Source organism: Bos mutus, chromosome 29 (assembly GCF_027580195.1).
Source record: "Bos mutus isolate GX-2022 chromosome 29, NWIPB_WYAK_1.1, whole genome shotgun sequence".
Taxonomy (NCBI): Eukaryota; Metazoa; Chordata; class Mammalia; order Artiodactyla; family Bovidae; genus Bos; species Bos mutus.
The window spans coordinates 17,844,661-17,858,348 of NC_091645.1; the positions used below are offsets into that span (position 1 = coordinate 17,844,661).

Here is a 13,688-nt window from a genome sequence, read left to right on the forward strand (position 1 = left end):
AAAGTGAAGTTGCTCAGTCATGTGCAACTCTTAGTGACCCCATGGACTGCAGCCTACCAGGCTCCTGCATCCATGGGATTTTCCAGGCAAGAGTACTGGAGTGGGTTGCCAGTGCCTTCTCCATCCAGTGGAGTAGGTCTAGCTAATACCAAGACCTGAAATTCTTTTTAGCTGGGAGAGGGTTATATTAATTTGCTAGTGCTGCTGCAACAAATTACTCCAAACACGAAGCTTAAACAAGAAATTTTCAGTTTTGGAGGCTGGAAGTCCAAGATGAAGGTGTTCGTAGGGTTGGTTCCTTCTGAGAGCTGTGAGGAAAAATTTGTTGGGCTTGAAGAAGCACTGCTCTGATCTCTGCATTTATCTCCTCCTGTGTGCATTTGTCTCCAAATATTCCCTTTTTATAAGGACATTGACAGGATTAGGGACTGAACCTACTTCATGACCTAATCATATTTTAAATAATTATATCTGCAATGGCTCTGTTTCCAAATAAGATCATACTATGAGGTACTGGGAGTTAGAATATATGAATTTGGGGGGAACACAAGGGTATGACAAGGGCACAATAACTCTGTAAATATTGAAGCTTTTTGTGCCAGATCAGCAGACCTTTAGTGAACACCTGCTAATGATTCTTTGAGGTCCTAGCCTAGGGAGGCAGCATAGAATAGTGGTTTAGAACTTAGAGCCTGGGCCAGACTGCCTAGATTTGAGTCTGACTGCTGCTGTTACTAACCGTTTGATCTTGGGCGAATAGCTTAGTCTCTATGCTTCAGCATCTTTATCTGCAAAGTAAGGATGATAGTACTTAACTGATAAGGTTGCTGTGAGGCCACAGTGAATATTATTACATATGAAGAACTTGAATTAATACATAAGATACAGAGATATATTTTACAGTACAGGGCATATAGCCAATATTTTATAACAACTTTAAATGGAGGATAGTTTATAGAAATATTGAATTACAGTGTGGTTCACCTGAAACTAATATTGTAAATCAATTATAATAGAAAAAAGTAACTTGAATCAGTGTACTTGATTAATTATTAGATACTCATTTTAAGAAACAATTTCCAAATCTAAAATTCCATAATGTGGAGAACCTTAAAGTGATGCATAATCAAGAATCAAAAGGTAGAAGCAGGTTTTAAAAGCTTATAGAATATAAGATGTCTGGGTTGGAAGGCTCTTTAGAGACCATTTACTTGAGTCTTCTCATTTTGCAGATGGGGAAACCAGGGTTCAGAAAAAGGAAGTTACTTGCCCTGGATCAACAGACTCATTAGTGGTAAAACTAAGACATTTTGATAAATGTTCTGTCTGCTCCTGCCTTACTTTAGTTCAATGAAAAATTAAACCTTTAATCATGAATTGAGCATCTACTTCAATCTAGGTCTGGTTTTGGGCTCTGTAAATACACAGGTAAATTTGTATCATAGTCCTTGGCCTTTAAAAGAGCTTAGAGCTCAACAAAAGAGCTAAATAAATAAAGATGTAGTCATATCCTTGTTTTTACCTCCTTTTTCCTGTTTCTCTTGCAGCAAATAAAAAGAAGGAGAAGGAACGGCCAGAGATTTCTCTTCCTTCAGATTTTGAGCACACGATTCATGTTGGTTTTGATGCTGTCACAGGCGAGTTTACAGTAAGTTTTGGGTCACAGAAAGACATTTGGTCTTTCAGAGTTCTGGCTATGCACTGTTAAATTTAATCTTTTCCAGACTTCCTGATGCCTCTGTCTTTTCCTGAGACCCCTATTACTATCTTCTCATGTTCTTGAGAGGGACAGTTTCTACACCTCCAGAATTATACCAGAGAAGCCTTTAAATCTCCATTCCTTAAATAGACCTCGGTTAAGTGGCCTTTTGGCAGGGACTCTGTGGTGGGCATTGATGATCCAGAGACAAATCAGATAAGGTTCATGCTTTAAAGGAGGAGTAGCCTGGTGAGGAGCAAACATCTCAAGAAGTTAACTGATACAGTAAGATGTCTTGTAAGAGAGGCCTGTGAGAAGCTCTGAGAGCAGAGAAAGGAATGACTAAACTCATCTTTAGCTGCTATCAGTTATCAAAGTTAGTTCTTTTAAAAAAACTTAAAAAATTGTTTTTATTTTATATTGGAGTTTTGCTCCTTGGAAGGAAAGCTGTGACAAACCTAGATAGCATATTAAAAAGCAGAGATATTACTTTGCCAACAGAGGTCTGTGTAGTCAAAGCTATACTTTTTCCAGTAGTCATGTATAGATGGGAGAGCTGGACCATACAGAAGGCTGAACACCGAAGAATTGATGCTCTTGAACTGTGGTGTCGGAGAAGATTCTTGAGAGTCCCTTGGACTGCAGGGAGATCAAACCAGTCAATCCTAAAGGAAATCAATCCTGAATATTCATTGGAAGGACTGATGCTGAAGCTCCAATACTTTGGCCATCTGATGCGAAGGGCTGACTCATTAGAAAAGATGCTGATGCTGGGAAAGATTGAAGGCAGGAGGAGAATAGGATGACAGAGGATGAGATGGTTGGATAGCATCACCGACTGGATGGACATGAGTTTGAGCAAGCTCCGGGAATTGATGATGGACAGGGAAGCCTGGTGTGATACAGTCCATGGGGTTGCAAAGAGTCAGACACGACTGAGCGACTGAACTGACTGATAGCCAGTTAACAATGTTGTGAATTTCTGGTGGACAGCAGGGGTACTCAGTCATACATATACATGTATCCATTCTCCCCCAAACTCCTTTTCCATCCAGACTGCCATGTAACATTGAGCAGACCTCCCTGTGCTATACAGTAGGGCCTTGTTGGTTACCTATTTTAAATATAGCAGTGTGTAGGTGGTGATCCCAAACTCCCTAACTATCCCTTCCCCCCATCCTTTCCCTCGGTAACCATAAGTTTGTGTTCTAAGGTTGTGGGTCTGTTTCTATTTTGTAAGTAAGTTTAATTGTATTGTTTCTTTTCAAGTTCTGCATATAAGGGGTATCATATGATATTTCTCTGTCTGAGTTACTTCACTTAGTATAATAATCTGTAGGTCCATCCATGTTGCTGCAAATGAGATTATTTCATTCTTTCTTATGGCCGAGTAGTATTCCATTGTCTGTCTATACCACATTTTCTTTATCCATTTCTCTGTCAGACATTTAGGTTGCTTCTTTTGGCTATTTCTTGGCTATTGTAAACAGTGCTGCAATGAACATTGGAATACATGTATCCGTTCAGATCATATTTTTCTTTGGATGTATGCCCAGGAGTGGGGTTGCAGGGTCATATGGTAGCTCTATTTTTAGTTTTTTAAACTAAACCTCCATACTGTTCTCTATAGTGGCTGTACCAATTTAAATTCTCACCAACAGTGTAGGAGGGTTCCCTTCTCTCCACACCATCTCCAGCATTTATTGTTTGGGGATTTTTTGATGATGGCCATTCTGACTGGTGTGAGGTAATATTCATTGTGGCTTTGATTTGCATTTCTCTAATAATTAGTCATGCTGAATTTCCACTACTATTGCATTACTATTGATTTCCCCTTTTACAATTGTTAAAATTTGCCTTATATATTGAGGTGCTCCTATGTTGAATACATATATGTTTACAGTTTTTATATCTTCTTGGATTCATCCCTTGATCATTATGTAGTGTCCTTCTTTGTCTCTTGTAACAGTCTTTGTTTTAAAGTCTGTTGTGTCTTGTATGAGTATTGCTACTCCAGTTTTCTTTTAATTTTGATTTCCATGGAATACCTTCTTCTAACCCCTCACTTTCAGTCTGTATGTATCCCTAGGTCTGAAGAGAGTCTCTTGTAGACAGCATCTATATGAGTCTTGTTTCTGTATCCACCCAGCCGGTCTTTGTGTTTTGGTTGGCACATATAATCTATTATCAATATGTATATTCCTATTGCCATTTTGTTAATTATTCTGTTTGTTTTCATAGGTCTTTTTTCTTCCCTTCCTCCTTTGTTCTCTTGCGGTTTGATTACCATCTTTAGTGTTGTGTTTGGGGTGATCTTTCTTTTGCTTATGTGTATCTATAGAATCTACCTGCAATGCAGGAGACCCTGGTTGAAGCCCTGGGTCAGGTAGATCCCCTGGAGAAGGAAATGGCAATCCACTCCAGTATTCTTGCTTGGAGAATCCCATGGACAGAGGAACCTGGCAGGCTACAGTCCTTGTCATTGCAAAGAGTCGGATATGACTGAGTGACTAACACACAATGTAGTTTTTGGGTTTGCTGCACCCATGAGGTTTTGATATAACAATACATATATATAGAAGTTTTCTTTTTTAAAGCTGCTAGTCTCTTTCCCACCCAGAGGAGTTCCTTTAGCATTTGTTGCAAAGTGGGTCTGCTGGTGCTGAATTCTCTTAGTTTTTGCTTGTCTTTAAATCTTTTGATTTCCATGTCAAATCTAAATGTTATTTCCTATCTCAAGAGGTATAGTATTCTTGATTTTGCTTTTGTGGGCAGCGACTTTAACCCACTTGTCTGCTGATGAGTGGGACTGTGTTCTCTCCCTGTTTGTTGTTTGGCCTGAGGTGACCTAACCCTGGACCTAAAGGCTCTATGATAGGGCTGATGGCAGCCTGCAGGAGCGCTCATGCCAATGGGTAGTACTGCTGCCAGTGCCCTTGTCACCGTGAGCCGCAGCCACCCCTTGCCTCTTCAGGAGACTCTACAGCACTAGCAGATAGGTTTGGTTCATTCTCCTATGGGGTTTCTGCTCCTTTCCCTGGGTCCTGTTGGGCTCAACGTTTTGTATGTGCTCTCCAAAAGTGGAGTGTGTTTCCCCTAGTCCTGTGGAAGTTCTGTAGTCAAATCTCATTGGCTTTCAAAGTTAGATTCCCTGGGGTTTCCTAGTGCCATTGCCAGACTCCTAGTCTGGGAAGCCTGACGTAGGGCTCAGAATCTTCACAAGAGTGGCAGAACTTCTGTGTGGTAAAATTGTTCTCCAGTTTGTGGGTCTCCCACCTGGTATATATTGGATTTGGTTTTACAGTGATTGTGCCTGTCCTATGATCTCATTGCGGCTACACCTTTGTCTTTGGATTTTTTTTTGATGGGTTCCAGCAAACTAGCTAACTGTTCAGCAATTAGTTGTGCTAAACTAACTAACTGTTGGAGGAGGAGGTGAGCACATGTCCTCTGCTTCCCCACCTTGAACCAATCTTCCACTCCTCAGTTAGTTCTGAATTTGCTTCAGGGTCCCTGTGACTGTGTGCCTTGCTGACAGCCTTATATATCTCTCTTACAGGGGATGCCAGAGCAATGGGCCCGCTTGCTTCAGACATCAAATATCACTAAGTCAGAGCAGAAGAAAAACCCGCAGGCTGTTCTGGATGTGTTGGAATTTTATAACTCAAAGAAGACCTCCAACAGCCAGAAGTATATGAGCTTTACAGGTATGGAGATTGTGTCCAGGACAGTCTAGGGCCAAAAAAAAATGTTTTCATATTGGATGCCTGTTGATGTGAAGGAAGAACATTATGGGAAGAGTAGAGATGGCACTTTCACTAAGATGGAATTTTGGAATTTGAGAGCTACGATTTTGGGTTTTTGCATCAAACTTGAGTCTTTACTCTAAAATGGCATGTTTCTAAAAAATACTGTGATATTATGTATAAAAACATAGACTTTGTGCTAGAAAATCTGGATTCTGATACTGACTAGATTTTAGTAATTACTTTATTTCTTTGAGCTTCAAAATGGGGATGTTATTTCCTATCTCAAGAGGTTGTAATGAGAATAAATGAGCTCACTGATGTGAAAGTTCTTTGTAGGTTATAAAACAGCACCGTGGAAATGTAAGCCATTGTTATCATTGTTTCAATATCAGTAAGTTATGTGATAACACATTTAAGTAGGCAAGCCCAATTTCTTCCTCAAGAAATGAATTTTTATCAGTCAAATGAAAAAAGGCCAAATATAATAATAAATGTTCTTTAGATGTATTCGTTGTATCTGCATAAAGGGCTGTGTTTTTCAGAATGTTTTTCATACCAGAATTGGAATTAGAATCCAGGTCTCCTAATTCCTGGACTAGGAATTACCACTTCCTTCTAGTAACTCTTACTCAGAACACCTCCTTCCATGGCAGAGAGATTTTTCTTTTCTTAAGCAAGTCCTAAGAAGGCCTACATTTCTGGAAACTTGCCTTTTATATAGCATCTTAGAATTTTAGGGCAAGTAGTATCTTTAGTATATACCACTTCCAGTTTCCTCTTGTTTTGCAAACATTAGAGCCCCAAATGCCTTTCTATTGTGCCTAAATTAGTAGTCTCTTAACCACTATTCTTAACTCTGAGTTCAGTGCTTAATGCTGGTGTTACTGTTGTCTCTTTTAAAGGTCAGTGTTGTTGGGGATAGTGAGAACCAGGATGAACTAACTGATTTTGAAGGATGCTTTTCCCAGCAAGTATCTGGCTTGTAGCAAAGGGCACAGATGGTGAGGATGACAAACTGCAGCTTTGCTCATTCTGCATAGTGGTGCCCAGCAGAGCATTATACATGTCCCTAGCATATTCCTTTCTTGATATCTGTCCCCGCTGGATCTATCTCACTTCTTCCATTCGGGGAGTGAGTTATTCCAAGGCAGTATTGGGTTTGAGGGATCATGGGTAGGAAAGTTTTCTAGATTAGGGTTTGTGTTTTCAAGAGTTTGTCATGGAGATGTCAGATTAGGAGCTGGTTTTGAAAGCCTCAGTAGCAAAGTCTTTGAAATAATCTCTTTTTATGTGTATGTGTGTAGATGTATACAAATACTGTTTATGTTTATGGAAGCAGCTCTGTGGGTTTCTGTATGTTTGGAATATAAAAAGTCCCCTTTAAGTATATATGAGTGAATATGGGTATATGATATACACATTCAGGGTATTGTGTGTATGTTCCTGCATGTATCCATAAATGAATAACATTGAAGGATTTTTTGTTTTCTGTAAGTTGAAGACCAAAGCAGCTCCAGGCAAAACTGTATATTTGTCATAGTTATTTTTTTATTGAAGTATAATTGATTTCCAGTGTTGTGTTAGTTACTGCTATACAGGAAAGTGATTCAGTTATATATACACTCTATTTTAAAATTTTCTTTTCCAGTATGGTTTATCATACGATATTTTTTCCTTTAAAAATTATTTATTAAAAATTTAAATTGGAGGATAATTGCTTTACAGTATATCATAGGGTATTGAATATAGTTCTCTGTATTATACAGTAGATCTCATTTTTTTATGGCAAGTTATTTTAAATGTCCTATCTCTCATTTTCCTATTTCCTTTCTTCTCATACTATTCTCATATTAATTATGACAACACTACTTCAATTTGTATATGCTTGCACATAAATTATCTCATTTGATTCTCATGATGACATTGAGAGACTGGCAGCACAAGTACTGTTACCCACATTTTGCATACTCAGAGAAATTATTTAGGCTCAGGGGAAGTAAGTGATTTATTCATAGAGCCTTAACATATCAATTGAGTGATACACCAGTGATGTAAGTGTGTTTTCAACTTGGTCTTTAAATCCTTTGCTGTCTAAAACCAAAGCACAATTTTTCATGCCAATTTTTTTTTTGTTTCCTGTTTTTTTAACACTTTATTTTCTGTACCAACTAATAGGTAATGTGATAAGCAAAATTTAGACTAGATTGACAACTTTAGTCTGGTTTTAGAAAAGGCAGAGGAACCAGAGATCAAATTGCCAACATCCGCTGGATCATGGAAAAAACAAGAGAGTTCCAGAAAAACATCTATTTCTTCTTTATTGACTATGCCAAAGCCTTTGACTCTGTGGATCACAATAAACTGTGGAAAATTCTGAAAGAGATGGGAATACCAGACTACCTGACCTGCCTCTTGAGAAATCTGTATGCAGGTCAAGAAGCAACAGTTAGAACTGGACATGGACCAACAGACTGGTTCCGAGTAGGAAAAGGAGTACATCAAATCTATATATTGTTACTGTGCTTATTTAACTTATATGCAGAGTACACCATGAGAAACGCTGGGCTGGATGAAGCACAAGCTGGAATGAAGATTGCCGGGAGAAATATCAATAACCTCAGGTATGCAGATGATACCACCCTTATGGCAGAAAGTGAAGAACTAAAGAACCTCTTGATGAAAGTGAAAGAAGAAAGTGAAAATGTTGGCTTAAAGCTCAACATTCAGAAAACAAAGATCATGGCATCTGATCTCATCACTTCATGGCAAATAGATGGAGAAACAGTGGAAACAGTGGCAGACTTTTATTTTTTTTTGGCTCCAAAATCACTGCAGATGGTGACTTCAGCCATGAAATTAAAAGACACTTACTCTTTGGAAGAAAAGTTATGACCAACCTAGACAGCATATTAAAAAGCAGAGACATTAGTTTGCCAACAAAGGTCTGTCTAGTCAAGGCTATGGTTTTTCCTGTGGTCATGTATGGATGTGAGAGTTGGACTAAAAAGAAAGCTGAAAGTGAAGTCGCTCAGTCGTGTCCAAGTCTTTGCGACCCCATGGACTGTAGCCTACCAGGCTCCTCCCTCCATGGGATTCTCCAGGCAAGAGTACTGGAGTGGGCTGCCATTTCCTTCTCCAGGGGATCTTCCCGACCCAGGGATCGAACCCGGGTCTTCCGCATTCCAGGCAGACGCTTTAACCTCTGAGCCACCAGGGAAACCCAAAAGAAAGCTGAGTACCGAAGAATTGATGCTTTTGAACTGTGGTGTTGGAGAAGACTCTTGAGAGTCCCTTGGACTGGAAGGGGATCCAACCTGTCCATCCTAAAGGAAATCAGTCCTGAATATTCATTGGAAAGACTGATGTTGTAGCTGAATCTCCAATACTTTGGCCACCTCATGCGAAGAGCTGACTCATTTGAAAAGATCTTGATGCTGGCACAGATTGAAGGTGGGAGGAGAAGGGGACGACAGAGAATGAGATGGTGGATGGCATCACCGACTCGATGGACAGGAGTCTGAGTAAACTCCGGGAGTTGGTGATGGACAGGGAGGTCTGGCATGCTGCAGTCCATGGGGTCGCAAAGAGTTGAACACGACTGAGTGACTGAACTGAACTGACAACCTCAGGTTCTGGGTTTTAGCCCTCTTTGCCACGGATTTGTGGCATTTGATTTATGTAATCTTAAACCAGTTTCTTTTCCTCTGAACCTTAGTTTATTTATTTGTAAAATGAAGGGATTGGAAGTGCTTTCTGCTGTGTCATTCTGTGCTATGAAATTTAATTTTTATATATAAAAATTGTACATCTCATTTAGAAGGTGCAAACTTACTCTTCTTTTATACGATTGAGATATGTTTATTACCAGAATACCCAGTCCTCAAAAACAGTAGTACTACGGAAGGTTGGAGGTGGTGCAGTGAAGGCATAGTATTCTGCTTGGTATGGAATTTGCTTTTGGACAAGAAAAACAAGTGAATTATGTTTAAGCTATATCCTGATTTGATTTCTCTAGGGTACAGCTTGCCATTCAGGGCTTGCTTTAAGAACATATTATCACAGTTTGTGGGTTCATAATTTGTCACAGGATCACAGGAGCTATACCTGACACTTTCATGTATGTGAGATCTTGGACATTATCTGGGCTTGTTTCCTGGTGAGGTAGATGTAGGATTTGATATAATATTTCTTCTCCTTAATTCCATTGTTGGTGAACTGATGAAATCAATTTCTTCTTGGACTTCTAGGAATTAAAGAATAAATCCAAACATAGTACTTGGTGTTTAAACTTATTTTCTTGCTAGATCTCCATTGGGTTTGTGTATCATACTTTATCAAGTTTAAGATATCATTGATTGTAAGACGCATTGTTATTTTACATACATGAAGAAAAAAGAAGCTGCCAATTAAATCATGAAATACCTTTGACTGTAGGACACATCTTTGTTTCAGAGATGTTAATGTGAAAAAATATATATCTTGGAATTAATAAAATTTGGTGATGTTGAGGGAGTTTAGATCTAGTGTCAGAAATTGTCAGAAATAAGACCATACCTTTAATTATACTTGACATGACCGTGTTGTGCTAAGATGCTTAGTCATGTCCGACGCTTACCCCATGGACCATAGCCCACCAGGATCCTCTATCAATGGGGATTCTCCAAGTGAGAATATTGGAATGGGTAGCCTATCCCTTCTCCAGGGGAACTTCTCGACCCAGGAATCAAACCAGGGTCTCCTGCATTGCAGACAGATTCTTCACCAGCTGAGCTACCCGGGAAGCTCTTTTCCTAAGTTTTTCTTAGTTTTTCTAAGTTTTAACTGAGTTTCCTTAGTTTTTCTCTCCTTGTGGGGAATAGACATGGATATAGAAGGATCCTTTCTAAAAGCTGAAGTCGCATGCTGATTTGTTATAGATGTCTCAGGGTGATACCAGTCAGGAACTGTTTCCTTTTCTCTTAGAATGGAGGAAATTTCCTTAATCACTGAGGCTTGATAATGTGGATATAGTTATAGCATAGTATTTAGAATTAGACCAGGATTCAAATCTTGACTCCTAATAACCTGTGTGTTAAATAATTTGTAGACAGATCACTTCAATGAATGTCAGTTTCCAAATTTATAAAAGTAGACATAATAATAGTACCCAGCTGTAGCAAGGATTAGAGGTGGTAATGTGTATAAAGTATTTAGCATGGTATTGGGACTGTAGTATCAGTAACACTGTTATTCTAAGCTTGGCAAGTATTTTACTGAATAGGCTCCTTAAGTCTCAAGAAAGGATTCACTGTAATTGTTTACTGACTGAATCACTTGTCTTTTTTCTTTTGTAGATAAATCAGCTGAGGATTATAATTCTTCTAACACTTTGGTAAGCCTTTATTTCCTCTATTCTGATATGGGCAGGTATGATTTTTAGGGATCAGGTCAGTGTGGTAGATGCAGAGTCTGGGCTGGTGGGCACTCATCTTGGTCACTCTCCCACCCTGGGCCTCAGAGTAAAGGACTTGAAGTTAATAAGCAGTAGATATCCCTTCCAGCTTTAATTTATTAATGCTCTAGAAATCCTAACCCTGGAACCAGAAGAACTGGCTCCTAGACTCAGTTTTCAGTTTTAGCTTTGAACCTTTTTGCCTTTCTGAGCTTCAGTTTTTTTCTCAGTAGAATGAGGACTATACACTTTGCCTTACCTGGAAATGTCCTCAAATAGCTGCATTTAAAAGAGAATTCCTTCTTTTGGGTTAATTGGGTTTACAAAACCAGGATTAGGATTAATTGTTGAAGGGAGCAGATTCTATTAATTTAAGGTCATTCATTCTGTCCTCTGAAGTTGTAGTGAATGTCCTATCACATGAGGGAATGTATAGAAGTCATTGATGACCTCATGGGTCCCTCTGACCTTCACAACTTACCAATTCCTTTTTCTAAAGCAGATTATGAGATGAGGTATTGATGTATTTGAAAGGGTCTTATAATGAGTAAGCTGTGGCTTACTATACTAGATTACTGCTATTCTTTTTATCTAGTGCTGTCTCTTGTGCACAGTTGGTTATTTTATGTTGATTTACTAAACATTTGCAAAGCTGCTATTCTATGCCAGGTCCTCTGTGGAGAAATGACAGTATAGGGATGAATCAGACATTATCAAACTCCTGATCTCCCAGTCGTATGAGTGTCATGAAGGCGCAAACAGTTACAGTACAGGATGCTAAAACTTCATGAGGCCAGCAACTGTGTCTCACCTGTCAGCTGCAAGTTCCACGGCATGTGGCACACAACGATATAATACTGAATAAAATTATACTGTGGCACGTACTGAATAAAAGATTGGATGTTTAAGGAAAGCTTCCTGATGGTGAAGTCTGAACTGAATGAGTTAGTTGTCTTGGGGAAGAATAATAAAGAGACAAGTGTATTCCAGGCAGAGGATAAATAGCATGTGCTAAGGCAAGGAGGTTCGTGAGGTTGGCTTGCACAGAGAACTGCGAGTGGTTTGTTATGATTGGAATGTGAAGTGTAGGCAGGTCAGATCATGTAGGAATTTTAACTTTTAAAGGTAATAACAAGCTATTGAAGGATCTTAAGTGGAAGAGTCATACATTCTAACACAATACTGAGTCACAATCCAAGAACGTTGAATCATGCTTCCAGCATTGGAGATTGGTTTATTCTGAGTCATTTATACTGTAATTAGTGATTTAAAAAAAAAAGGTTCACATGTCCATTGCCAGTAGCATCCTGGGTCCTTTCATATTCACGATCTCTTTTAATCTTCACAGGAGTTTAATGAGACAGGTTATTATCCTTGTATAATAGATGATAAAACTGAAATTGAGAAGGGTTATTGGCAATAGGTAACTGATTCCCAGTTCGTTTTGCTTTCCACTGATTCATTTTTTCATCAGATGGAAGAGATACAGTTAAAAGGTGGTGAAGAACTTGCTGATGTTAAGATCCTTGGAAATTTCTCCCCATTATTGAGTTGTAAATTGTTGAAGAAGGGATGTTAACCAAAGCTGAACTGTACTTTGTGGCTCAAATGTCTTTATGCTTTTAAAGGCGAAGTAGCAGCTATTACTTATTGAGTAGCTAAGATGTGCCAGGCACTATGTTAGTAACTTATATGGTGGTGGTTTAGTCGCTAAGTCGTGTACGACTCTCATGACCCCATGGACTGTAGCCTGCCAGGCTCATCTGTCTATGGGATTCTCCAGGCAAGAACACTGGAATGGGTTGCCATTTCCTTCTCCAGGGGATCTTCCCATCCCAGGAATCAAACCTGTGTCTCCTGCATCGCAGGCAAATTCTTTATTGACTGGGCTATGAGGGAAGCCCAGTAATTTATGTATGTTAACATAATTCGTCCTCACAAATTAACCTTGTGAAGAAATTATCATCTCCATTTCACAGGTAGGAAACAGACTTTCCTGGAGACTCATAATTGGTATGGTGATACAACCAGATTAGAACTAAGGTCTTCTGAGTCTCTGTCCTGGGTTTTTTTCCCACTGTGGCAGGGAACTGAGAAAGAAGATGTCAGAGAGGTCTTATAAAGGAGATTGCAGTAAAGCCTTTGGTCTGCTGTTCCTTAGTGAGGAGGAGGAGCCCTGGGGCTCATGCCATATGGCGGAGAGGATAACACCTGCTTTGTAAAAACCTGTACTGATTTTAGTATCTACAATTAAAACCACCAGATTGTCAAGGACATTTTCTCCCCAATTCAGAACATTATCCCCGTGGCTCAGTCCTCTTTATTTCCTTACTAGTTATATGTGGGGATATGGTTTGTCCTGTGATAGCATGGCATCGTTTTCCATATTGGTTTCACACAGATCATTCCATTTGATATTGGAAATATTTGAATGATACTGTAATCTCCTGACACAAGGAACTGGGACTCAGAGATAACATGACATGCTTCCTATCCTTGAATGAATTAGTAGTAGAAACAAGTACAATATTAAGTTCTCCGCAGCATTCATTTATACATTTAACCATAGATATTTATTTAGCACTTTTTTTGTGCCCAGGTATTGGTGATACAGAGATAAAATTTTTGCATTATCTTAGTCCCTGAGAAAAAATAGAAGGATGAGGGCTGCAAGAGGAGTACATGAATAACATAAAATGAGGGTCATATTTGATGGAGTGATTTATTCTGCTTGGTAGTACAGGATAGTTGGCACAAGGTTCTTGGGCCCTCACAGTTTGTTCATTTAATAAACATAACCTTTAATGTT

General features: G+C 39.1%; 1 protein-coding gene and 1 non-coding gene across 5 annotated transcripts in view; one reads left to right on the forward strand and one right to left on the reverse strand.

Annotated features, from left to right (window-relative positions):
• The window catches only part of PAK1 (p21 (RAC1) activated kinase 1), a 159,513-nt gene that overhangs the window by 96,775 nt on the left and 49,050 nt on the right, over positions 1-13,688 (forward strand). For all 4 annotated transcript variants that reach the window (XM_070365036.1, XM_070365035.1, XM_005909613.2 and 1 more), the window contains 3 exons: positions 1,548-1,648; positions 5,259-5,406; positions 10,782-10,819. In XM_070365036.1, the coding sequence (XP_070221137.1) occupies positions 1,548-1,648; positions 5,259-5,406; positions 10,782-10,819 (287 nt within the window). The remainder of the gene's footprint in view (positions 1-1,547; positions 1,649-5,258; positions 5,407-10,781; positions 10,820-13,688) is intronic.
• TRNAS-GGA (transfer RNA serine (anticodon GGA)) lies at positions 8,594-8,665 on the reverse strand. The gene has a single exon. It is a non-coding gene; the product is annotated as a tRNA-Ser (tRNA).